This window comes from Crocodylus siamensis, chromosome 1 (assembly GCF_052110815.1).
Source record: "Crocodylus siamensis isolate JL-2025a chromosome 1, ASM5211081v1, whole genome shotgun sequence".
Lineage (NCBI taxonomy): Eukaryota > Metazoa > Chordata > Crocodylia > Crocodylidae > Crocodylus > Crocodylus siamensis.
Window position 1 is genome coordinate 36,114,736 of NC_143395.1, and position 12,581 is coordinate 36,127,316.

Here is a 12,581-nt window from a genome sequence, read left to right on the forward strand (position 1 = left end):
TGTTGAACAAGCTTTAGGTAAAATGCCCCTGCCACCATTTTTCAGTGCGGGGACATTGATACGTGTAACTCTGGAGCCTGCTGGAGCATGGTAATTACCACGTTTCAGCAGATTCAATTGATCGAGTCTTCTCCGATGTGCTGTAATTACAGTGTGTTGGAGCAGCCTCTCTGCACATGTATAGACACCCTATGAAATTATTTGGTGTCAGTGGGTGCACCTACACGTACACTTTACTGCAAAGTTGACTAATTAGCTCCACAGTAAAGCATCACCATCTACATGTGCACTCATATTAGGATGTAGGAAATCAGTTAACTCTTCCATAGGGTATACTGTTCAGGTTAAACACTATCCTACAGCAGAGTAATTTACACTGCCTCAGTGCACGTGTAGACAGTGACCAAGGCTGGCTGGGGCATGAGGGTGCTACAGTGTGGGATTTGCCTGCCTGCTAGCCCCACACTGTAGCACCCTTGTGCCCCAGCCAGCCAGCCCCTCCCCCCTCCCCTCGGAACCTGCTGCCAGCCTGGAGCTGCTCCACCCCAGCTCTGACTGCTGCGGCCCCAAGCACAGATGTATCTGCACCTGGGAGCCGCTGACTCTGGTGTAAACTACATCGGAGTTTATTATTCCATGCTAATTGCATGTGTATATACACCCAGTGACAAAGTTCTGAGTTTGATACTGAAGCAACAGAAGTAAGTTGACTTTCTAATAGAGGTGCAATAACTCTTCCACTCCCAAAAAACAGAAAACGCATCTAGTTGGGGAAACAAAGGATTTAGGAAAGGACTACTAGCAGTAACTTCACCATGATGGTAAGATGAAGTCAGGGATGGGATTTCACAGGGATATGCCTGAGACCTGTTCCAGGAGACCAAACCCCTATGACTGATGACCTTACAGAACGCCTCAGAGCTACTACATGCAGAACATATAGAGCAGCTCTTAGAGGAGATGGGCAATGAGTTCTGGGCCCTCATCCATTTACAGAAAGGGATTTGCGCTCCTCCTTGGTCACTACTGCAGAGAGGGAACAGATACTCATTAGGGCTACGTATATTATTAGTGTGAAAAGATTTTCTTTGTTTGCACATCTTTTTACCATTTTAGGGCAGTTGATGATACTTGCTACTTTTTTCAATAAAGGTGAAAAGAAAATCTTATAATGTACACATATCAGACTTGTACAGTGCATTGAGGTTCTTGCCTTGTATTCCAATTCAGTATGAAAAACTATTATTCAGCCCCAGTGTTTGCCAGAAGTTTGAATACATGAATATAAAATAGCATCCTTTAGTCTTTCAGAGATGCAGAGAATTAAAACTTTCCTTTATGCCAAGGAAATCTTTCTGTAGCTTGTGACAGATAAGCTGAAAAGTGACCAAACCAAGATTGTAAGTAATCACTGAGGCTATCTGGAATTATTACTGTGTTTTAAAAAATCTATTTTATTTTGCAGTAGGCTGGAATGAAAGTCAGATTGGCACTAAACCAGTTTCTGATTGTTAGAGTAACAATGTACCGACTTCCCACAGCTTAACAGACCAGGCTTAAGGAACGTGTGTATGCATCTTTTCCGTTCATCTGGGTTAGGTCCTCATAAATATACCAAGGTCACCCACAAGTGACAGCAGCACAATTGAGAAGAAAGAGTATCCTTTTGCTTGCTAATAAGGTAGGCATAGGCTGGGCATATGAATCGCATATGTCTGTACAATTCAGGAAGCCCATCCGTTCAAACCATTCAGTTATTTTAGAAATATTTCCAATTTTGATAAGCCGGCATAACAGCATAGGAGTAATTGCTTTGCAGGCATCAGTGCCCACTGCACCAAATGTAGATTTTTTTTTCTTTTTCAATTCTAAATTGATCTGCATGCTGCATGTCATTAGCAAACTGATGTTACCCAATAGAAGCATTAACAACATGCTTCTGGACCATGTTGTGCAGAGGCACCAAAAAGAAATGCTGCTCTCCATTTAAAAAAGAAACAACAGTTCTTGCTCTTCATAATTAAGGGGATGATCCAGCCTTTTGGCATCCTGGTTACTGCCAGGAAAATTTGGCAGGCCTATATCATTTCCTTTTTATCCCAAGAATAAACAGACAGGTTGACAGGTTATCCTACAACTCTTACATGAGGATAGAGAAGTAGTTAACTATTAATCTGAAGGCAGGCAAAAGGCAGGGTTGGGTGACACTATAGGCCCCTGCTTCTCTGGTACATGTTCACTTAATGAAGCAATGGGATGTGCTCACCAATCCCAAAAATCACAACTCCTGCCATGCCACAAATTCACAGTTTTGGCATTGGGGATCAGATCCCAATAGTGCCATTACTACTTGCCAGTGTAGGGGGAGCCTGGAATCATCATCCTGGCTTTCTTTTGCCCTGGCAGATAGAAAGCCAGGTGCCCAATGAACTTGTGCAGTCCCGTGGCTGGTACCAACAATCAGCTGTTTGTGGGTCCTACCCCCAGACCACACTGGGGTCCATCCCATAGCTCTGCCATACGTTCAATTTAAAGCATGATGGAAACCGGCCACAACATTATTGCACATACTCTGTGGGATAATTCATGTGGTTTATTTCCCATTTTATTGCACCATTAATTGCCTGAACTTGTGGCTGGGTTACTATTTAAGACACACACAATTAACTGGCTAATTGCATCTTAAGTGTACTGTTTGCCAGGGACCTTAGAAAATAACTGATTGCCTGTGAAAGCATATGCCTGTCTGAACCAGTTAATCTCTAAGGTCTGTCCTGTCCTGTCTTACATGAGCACAGAGTGACTAGATTTCTGATGCTTGGGAATTTGCATGTAAAAGCACAAAGATAGCTGTGAACAACTACAGCATCAACCCAGACAGCATGACAGCTCCGTGTTAGTACAGTAGAACTTGTATACTTCACAGAGTTAAGTTCTTTACTCCCAGCAAAATTGAGGATTTATGGATTATCTGGAGGCGTATATTGCTGAAGCCAACTGTGCCTGGGACCACTGAGGGGTTTCTGCAGCTTTTACTTCAAAAGGGCACCGCTTCTCTTATCAGCTGTGCAGGACTGTTGGTGATCTCCAGCTGATCACAGATGTGAAATTAAAATTAAAGCTGCAGCAAGCAGCTGAACAGCTTGTTTTTTATTTGACAATTCGCTGTGAAAGTCTTGGTTATTTTGTATTAGCAGTGTGATCACAAAGCAGAAGGACAGGCTGTGTTCACAAGCCCACAGTTACTCATCCTGAGATTTAGCACACACAAGATAAAGCTTTAGGCTACATGCAGGTATTATGTTTCTTTTGGAAAAATCACAGCTCTCTTGGTAGAAACCACAAGGGTTCAGGTGTTTACAGTTTCTCTTGGAAAATAGTGATTCTGGGAGAAAAATAATCCATTTCTTACCCAGGAGAGGTTGCTCCCAAGAGAGTTTCTCCCTGAAAAACAAATATCTGTAGGCTTCTTTGCTTCTTCACTCTTCTTGGGGATCACAAATAGATGAGCAGCATGGAAATGCTCCCCAGGCCTTCCTGAGACAGGGGTCATCCTGCCAGGGAAGGCAGCAAGAACAACTGCAGATGTGGATATGGGACGCTTCCGTATTCCAAAAAGGTATTTTATGTGTATGCTTTGCTTAGCAATCATGCTTGTGTTTTTGTGAATTGGGACTTCTGTGATTGAGAAGCAAATACAATTTTTGTTTCATTCCACTTACATTTTATATTCTTTTTCAAGAGACATGGTTATTGCACCCTTGGAGAAGCTTTTAATCGTCTAGATTTTTCAAGCGCAGTTCAGGACATCAGGAGGTTTAATTATGTGGTCAAAGTAAGTTGCTTTTAAGTTATATTTCATAAATGTTTTGCTGATGTATCTCCATGTGCACAAAACATTTGGCATAATTCAAGTGGTGGTTGACAACTGCTTATATAAGGTCTTTACAAGGAAGTATTATTTTTATATCATATTCAATGTTTATATATGCAGTGAACTAACTAAACTGCTGGTGACAACTGATCGATCGTATTATATCATGAAAATTCTCAGCTGGAAAAGATAGGGTGATACTTATTTTGCTGATTGATTTACAAAGAAATACTAGCAATGGTTTCTGTGATTTGTTTTTCATTGTGCATTTTCATTTTTTTTTAAACAAATTTCTAAAACATACTATGAATATAATTACAAATACCAACATGCTGTACATTGTGATATATTTACAACTGCAGGTTAGTTTAATGTTTGGCAAGATACGTATGTCAGCACCTCTATGAAATATCCCCTAGAGTCTTGAGAACAGCCCCAAGACTTATTACAATTTTCTAATCTTCCTTTCACAATCAGGTTCCATAGGTGTTTTTGCCAAATCTGTGGTTGCTTTTTCAGAAATAATGCAGTGGAACAAAGTTTAACTGTCTTATTGTAGATTTGGAAATTACATACTTAGAATCATAGAAAATTAGGGTTGGAAGGGACCTTGGGAGATCATCTAGTCCAACCCCCTGTTCAAAGTAGGACCGTCCCCAACTAGATCATCCTAGCCAAAGCTTTTTGTAGCTAAGTCTTAAAAACGTCCAAGGATGAAGAGTCCACAACCTCTCTGTTTAACCAGTTCCAATGTCTTACTATGATCCTATGATCCTATTTTTTCCTAATAGCCAACCTGAACTTCCCTTGCTACAACTTGAGAACATTGCTCTTTGTTCTGTTACTTCTGTTTGCTATAACCTAGTTAAGGCACCAGTGGCAGCCAGTCAATAGGGGGTGCTCAGGTTCCACCTCACCAGTTTTAGAACGACATGATCAATGTCATGATCATGATTATGCTCATGCACTACGCATACACAACAAAAAGTTGAGTATGCTCAGTAAGCACCTCAGGGTGATCTTGCTGCCCAAGTAGTGTATGTGCAGTAGAAACACTTCATCAGTTAGAATGGATTGCAATAACCCCTTGTTTAAGCAGGCAGCAGGGCACCTGTACTGACACCCCAGGCCAGGTAAAGAGCTGTTGGGAGGAAGAACAGACTCCCACACCAAGGGGAAGAACTAGATTTGGAACTCCTGAGGCAGCTCTCAGAAACCATAAAGACTAGGGAGGCGGTAGTCATGAGGGACCTAAACTACCCTGACATCTGCTGGGAGACGCAGACAGCAAATGCCTACCATTCAAGCAGGTTTCTATCCTGTGTACAGGACCTCCACCTGACACAGGAGGTACATGGTCCCACTAGGGGGAATGCCTTACTGTACCTGGTATTGGCAACAGGGGATGACATGATAGGGGACCTGCAGATCAGTGGTCACCTGGGGGACAGTGACCACCAAATAATAGAATTCATCATAAGCCATAGAATGGGTAAGGTAACTAGTCGGGTGGAAGTGCTAGACTTCAGGAAGGCTGCTTTCAGCAAACTCAGGCGTTTAGTCAGTAATACACTGCAGAGTAGGAGATTTGGTGAGAAGGGAGCCCAGGAAGGGTGGCTGTGCCTTAAGAAAACAATCCTTTGGGCACAGAGGCAGACGATTCTGATAGGAGGGAAAAGGGGGAAGGGGGCCAAGAGGCTTCCTTGGCTGACCAGAGAAATCCAGAGCAGCCTAAGGGCAAAAAGGGAGGCATATAAGCAGTGGAAACAGGGAGAGATTACTAAAGAGGAGTATGCCTCCTCAGCATGCTGTTGTAGGGAGGCAGTTAGAAAGGCCAAAGCTACCATGGAGCTGAGGATGGCTTCCCAAGTTAAAGATAACAAAAAATAGTTTTTCAGATATATAGGGAGTAAAAGGAAGGCCCAGGGCAGTATAGGACCACTACTGAATGGGCAAAAGTAATTAGTGACAGGGAGGACAAAGCTGAACTCCTCAATGAGTTCTTTGCCTCAGTCTTCCTAAACAATGGGCAAGACAAGTCTCACACTGTAGAGAGGCAACAGCTGGGCGCCAGACTACCAAGCGTTGACCCTGAGATGTTACACTTGGAAGGACTGATGTGTTTAAGGCGGCAGGCCTGAATGAGCTCCATCCGAGGGTACTGAAGGCACTGGCCGATGATCATTGCACAGCCACTGGCAAGAATATTTGAGCACTCGTGGCACACGGGACAGGTCCCGGAGGACTGGAAAAGGGCCAATGTGGTCCCTATTTTCAAGAAGGGGAGGAAGGAGGATCCAGGCAATTATAAGCGAGTCAGTCTCACCTCCATCCTTGGCAAAGCCTTTCAAAAGATTATGAATGCTCACATATGTGAGAGCCCAGCAGGAAAAATTAAAAATGCTGAGGGAAACCAGCACGGGTTCGTAGCGGGTAGATCATGCCTGACTAATCTAGTCTCTTTTTATGACCAGGTTACAAAACACCTGGACACAGGAGTAGGGGTTGATATCGTTTACTTAGACTTCAGGAAGGCCTTCAATACAGTATCTCACCCCATACTGGTGAACAAGTTAAGAGGCTGTGACTTGAATGATTACACAGTCCGGTGGGTGGCATATTGGCTAGAGGGTCATACCCAGAGAGTGGTAGTGGATGGGTCGGTATCGACCTGGAAGAGCGTGGGTAGTGGAGTCCCGCAAGGCTCGGTCCTTGGACCAATGCTCTTCAATGTCTTCATCAGTGACTTGGATGTGGGAGTGAAGTGTACTCTGTCCAAGTTTGCGGATAATACAAAACTGTGGGGAGAAGTGGACACACCGAAGGGTAGGGAACAACTACAGGCAGACCTGGACAGGTTGGACAAATGGGCAGAAAACAATAGAATGCAGTTTAACAAGGAGAAATGCAAAGTGCTGCACCTAGGGAGGAAAAATGTCCAGCACACCCACTGCCTAGGAAATGACCTGCCTGGTAGCATGGAAGCAGAAAGGGATCTTGGAGTCCTAGTGTACTCCAAGATGAACATGAGTCATCAGTGTGACGAAGTCATCAGAGAAGTTAACTGCACTTTATCATGCCTCAGCAGGTGCATGACAAACAAAACCAAGGAGGTGATAATTCCCCTCTATCTGGTGCTGGTCACACTGCAGTTGGAATACTGCGTGTAGTTTTGGGCACCACACTTCAAGAGGGATGTGGATAACCTGGAGAGGGTCCAGAAGAGGGCCACTTGTATGGTTAAGGGCTTGCAGACCAAGCCCTACGAGGACAGACTAGGGCAACTGGACCTCCTCAGCCTCCGCAAGAGAAGGTTGAGAGGCGACCTTGTGGCTGCCTATAAATTCATCATGGGGGTGCAGAAGGGAACTGGTGAGGTTCTACTCACCAAGGCGCTCCGGGAGGTCACAAGAAATAATGGCCATAAGCTAGCAGAGAGCAGATTTCATCTGGACATTAGGAGGAACTTCTTCACAGTTAGAGTGGCCAAGGTCTGGAATGGGCTCCCAAGGGAGGTGGTGCTCTTCCCTACCCTGAGGGTCTTCAAGAGGAGGTTAGATAGGCATCTGGCTGGGGTCATCTGAACCCAGCACTCTTTCCTGTCTATTCAGGGGGTCACACTCAATGATCTATTGAGGTCCCTTCCGACCCTAACATCTATGAATCTATGAAGGTGGAAAGACAGGGGGTGCCACATGCAGAGATGTGCACTGGCCCCAGGCAGCCTGCAGAGCAGCTCCAGCAGGTAAATGGAGGAAAGGGGGTTTGAGGCCCCTGTAGAGAAGGAGCTGGGCAGGGCTGGCGGGCTGCTGCCCAGCCAGGTGGGGCTTTGGGCTGGAGCTGCAATGCTTGGCTGCATGACCCCAGCAGGGAGCAGGACAGGGCCGCAGGTGGCTCATCCAGAGGAGGGAGAGGGCCTGTCACCTCACTGTCGTGTGCATTCCCAGGGGACAGGGGGGACCCATGTGCCCCAGAACTGTACCTGGGGAGGTGCAGGCTGTGGGCTCCAGCTCCCGTCCTGCTTCCCTCCTCCGGGGCTTCCAGAGCCCGGTGGGCACAACCCAGTGCAGCTGGGGACATCGGGGCTGCACGGGGATTCCTTCCTGCTGTAAACTGCCCCTCTGCTGCCCCGTCGATGCACTGTCTATGCTTGCTGCTGCTTTGAGGAGCCCCACACAGCTACCCTCACTACAGCCCCATGCACAGGGACGCATCGCCGAGGCAGCGGAGGGCAAGAAGCAGCAAGGAGGAGGTTTTGTGCGCTGCTCCTTTGCTCCTGCAACACCAGGTCGGGGGGGAAGAGCAGGACAGCAGGGAACAGTGGTGATCAGGGGGTCTGCTGTTCCCTGCCACCTTGCTTCTCCTCCCAAAACCCAGTGCTGCAGGAAGCAGAGGAGCTGTGCAGAAAACGTCCTCCTAGCCGCTTCTTGCCCCCCACTGCCCTGGCAATGCATCCCCTGTGCATGGAGCTGTTTGTGAGGATAGCAGCACGGGGCTGCTCTTCTCAAAGCAGGGGTGCATCGCCAGGGCAGTAGAGGTGAGGGGTGGGGGGCAGCTCGCAGCAGCAAGGAATCCCTGTGCAGCGCCACTGTCCCCAGCTGCACAAGGTTTCATAGTTGGTCTGGTTGCAAGAGACCTGAGCAGATCATCAAGTCCGACCCCCTGCCATGGCAGGAAAAAGTACTGGGGTCAAAGAACCCCAGCAAGGTGTTCATCTAGCCTCCTCTTAAAGACCCCCAGAATAGGAGCCAGCACCACTTCGCTTGGAAGTTGGTTCCAGATCCTAGCCGCCCAGGCAGTGAAGTAGTGCCTCCTGATGTCTAGTCTGAATCTAGCCCCTGCCAGCTTGTGACCGTTATTTCTAGTCGCTCCTGGTAGTGCTCAGGGGAACAGGGACTCCCCCAGTGCCTGCTGGTCCTCTCTGACTAGTTTGTAACAGGCCACTAGATCCCCCCTCAGCCTCCTCTTTTGGAGGCTGACCAGGTTCAGGTCCCATAGCCTCTCCTTGTAGGGCCTGCCCTGCTGCACCGTAATAATGCAAGTGGCCCTCGTCTAGACCCTCTCCATGTTGTCCACTTCCCTCTTGAAGTGCGGTGCCCAGAACTGGATGCAGTACTCCAGCTGTGGCCTGACCAGTGTCGCATAGAGAGGGAGGATCACCTTGGACCTGCTCAAGATGCATCTGTGGATGCATGACAAGGTACGGTTGGCCTTCCTGAGTGCAACCCCACACTGTCAGCCCATGTTCATCTTGGCATCAATGATGACTCCAAGATCCTTTTCTGCCTCTGCATTGATGAGAAAGGAGTTCCCCAGCCTGTAGGTATGCTGCTGGTTCTTCCTCCCCAGGTACATCACCTTGCACTTGTAAGTGTTCAAACCCATTCTGTTCTCATTCGTCCACCCCTGTAACCTGTCTAGGTCTGATTGCAGCCTGTCCCTGCCTTCTAGTGTGCCCACCTCTCCCCACATCTTAGTATCGTCAGCAAATTTGAACAGGGTGCTTTTTACCCCCTCATCCAGATCACTGATGAAGATGTTGAACAGTGCGGGCCCGAGGACCGAGCCCTGTGGGACCCCACTGCCCACATCCCTCCAGGTCGAAAATGACCCGTCCACCACCACTCTCTGGGTGCGGCCCTCCAGCCAGTTAGTGATCCATCTGACTGTGTAGGTGTTGACGCCACAGTCGCCTAGTTTTTTAATGAAAATGGGGTGAGAGACAATGTCGAAGGCCTTCCTAAAGTCCAGAAAGACTACATCCACTGCTACTCCTGCATCTAAGGATTTTGTGACCAGGTTGTAGAAGGCCACCAGGTTGGTCTGATGGGACCTGCCTCTAATGAACCTGTGTTGGTTACCCCTAAGCATAATCTCCCCCGTTGGCCCCTCGTTGCACCAGGATAATTCTCTCAAAAAGCTTACCCAGGATTGAGGTAAGACTAACTGGCCCATAGTTTCCCGGGTCCTCCATCCTCCTTTTGAAAATGGGAACCACATTGGCCCTTTTCCAGTCTTCTGGCACCACACCAGAGCACCATGAGTACTCGTATAGCCGTGCCAGGGGTCCCGCAATGACCTCAGCTAATTCCCTCAGCACTCTGGGGTGGAGATCGTCAGGACTGGCTAAATATGTCCAGTCCCTCCAAAAGTTCCCTGACTAGATCCTCACTGACCCTAGGCCTGGGTTGCTCCCAGTGTGAGGCTCCACCTGCCCCATCTGTTTCATAGGTCACCAGCCGCACCCTTAAGGCACCATAATGTATTTTAAAAACTTACTGATTGCTGGAGCACTTTTTATGTCTTAAGTCTCAATCCAGCAAGCTGCTCCACTTGCATGGATGCCCCTGATGGCATAGTTACCACATTAGCATCCTCAGGGCTTCATATAGACGCCAATGCAGGGCCCTATTAATCTCAACGAGGGCTAGGTTAATTTTTTTCCTGCGTACATGTATGCTTTTGGGTACTGATCTTTTTTCAGCCTGATTTTATTTTCAAGTGATCCAAAAGGTAGTATTTAGATATAAAGTACATTTTTAAAACATAAACAAGCCACTTGGCCTCATTAAAAATGCAGTGTAGAAAGTGTTTGCAGTATTTTATTCTGTGTAGTAATTATGCATGTGTATCAGTATGTTTAAACTCATTTATTTGGTGGTTATATTTGCCTTTATTAAAATTCTTTTCTGCTTTGATACTTGCATATTAACATTTACTGAAATAAAATTATTCATTAAAATAAGTCCAATGGATTTTTCCCCCTCATTTTTTAATGTTGAGTTACAAATAAGTGCTTGAGTGACATGAGTAGCTTTTTAAACTAATCAAGGGATGCATACATGCTTATTTGGATTTGCAAATTGCTGAAGAACTGTAGGTATGCTCTAAATTATTGATCAGACTAAGAGCTTTTGAAATGCCAGGAAAGAGGTCTTAATATCTAAGCTCAGCATCCTTATTTAAATATAAATGGAAGGAAATCTATTTCCAGAATATATAGGACATAGCCTTCTTACAGCCAAAAGGAGCACTGTCAAACCAGAGAAAGGCTTAGGGGCATTATTTCTACTGAATGAAAATTGAGTACTTTGTCAGATTGCAGTTTCAGTAATCAATACAAGACATAAATTTTCATTGGCAGGCTTAGTTTCTCTTCATTTAGCTAACATTTGATGCTCTTTTAAATTGAAAATATAAAATTAGGAATTATCTGCTTTATTCATGCATAACTTCCGTCATGAAAACCTAAACTAATGGTGTGAAACTGGCCTCTCTTCCATTTTTAATGTACATTGCTGTACACTTGTATTTTATATGTTGTACACACAGAATGGTTGTTTTGTTTCTGGACTGGCAAATGAGTAATACATTTTAAAAAGCTTACTCTCTGAGAAGTAGCATTTTTTAACCAGTGTTTGCAAATCTTAATAAAGGCTTTGATACCAAAACAACCTATATGAGGAAAGCTTTTCGCCTTACTTGAGGGTTGAGTGAGCAGAATGTAGAGTACAATCAAAATAGTGGATATGAGGGCAGACTTGTAGTATTCTTTGTTTTGAGAAAGTAAATTACCATGCTTGTCAGCAACTTACACCCATTTTCATCTAGCTGTCTCAGGACTTGCAAGCAGAGTTTTTAATTAAAATAAAATCACACTTCAAGTCTTCCCTTCATTCTACCTTAGGTTTGTCATAACATTGGAATCATGGTCTCCTCAGTCAGTGCCATCTACAAGTCCTGAAATATTTGATGGGAGTTAATTAATCAGAAAGATCAGACTGCAGAAAATTCAAAAACTGTCAATTTCCTTCATTTTGTACCATCTTGCAATGGAACTACATGGTAACATCTAGAAAAACACCTACAAATCTCATCCTAAGTATCTCCTTAAAAACACATTGCACATTGTAAGCAATTGTATTAAGTGTGTTTGAGGTGAGAAGAGAATTGACTTGTAGTTCAGCAGACAGTGGTTTGGGGATTTGTTGAAGCTTATCTCCATTTTGAATTTAAAGACTGGCTAAATGCATTGCCTCTCTTCTGCTGAATAGCTGGAGAGACCATACATCCCAGTGTCCCTTCAGCTAGTCATAGGTTCTATTGACTGCCAGCACCAAACAAAGTGCCCACTGGGTGTTCAAATTGTGGGTGGCAAAATGTTTCAGAGGGATTTTGGTGCAGTTCACTGCATCTGTCTGCCTGTATTTCTAGGGAACACAGTTATGCTGGTACAGGCAAGTGGTGCATAGAGCAGCCTTTTGGTGCTTTTCATGCCCTTGCACACTCCTGCCCCATACTTACAGTGAATGCACAGCCATAGTTTTGACAACAGGCAGAACTTTTTTTAAATGGCACAGAAGAAATGTGAAAAGGCAAGGTTAACTAAACAGTAAACAAATGCAACATTAACCAAAAAGAATTACCATAGCAACTTACACAGATGAAACCCATCACTGAGTCGGGTGCGGCTGTAGCAGGCACGTGCCACATTTCCTGAGGTGGCAATGGCCACCACTGCCTGATTTTGTTCAGGTACAGGGTACACCTGCCTGATGACTAGATGGTGCTTGCTTCTTCTCCTGTTGTGGGAGGCACCTGTGGAACAGTGAAGCTGGGTGGCAGCATGCCCCTCCTCCCCCCCCCAGCACCACCAGGGCCACTAGATGGTTCTACTTGTGTGTTAAATTGTGGGGTGATACAAAGA

General features: G+C 45.6%; 1 protein-coding gene across 6 annotated transcripts in view; it reads left to right on the top strand.

The window, feature by feature from the left end:
- FBXO25 (F-box protein 25) overlaps positions 1-12,581 on the top strand; it is a 76,052-nt gene that overhangs the window by 21,832 nt on the left and 41,639 nt on the right. For all 6 annotated transcript variants that reach the window (XR_016440290.1, XM_090033053.1, XM_090033069.1 and 3 more), the window contains one exon: positions 3,743-3,835. Coding sequence is in view for 5 of the 6 variants with exons in the window: in XM_090033053.1 (XP_089889179.1) it covers positions 3,743-3,835 (93 nt within the window). In the remaining variant the exon portion in view is untranslated. The remainder of the gene's footprint in view (positions 1-3,742; positions 3,836-12,581) is intronic.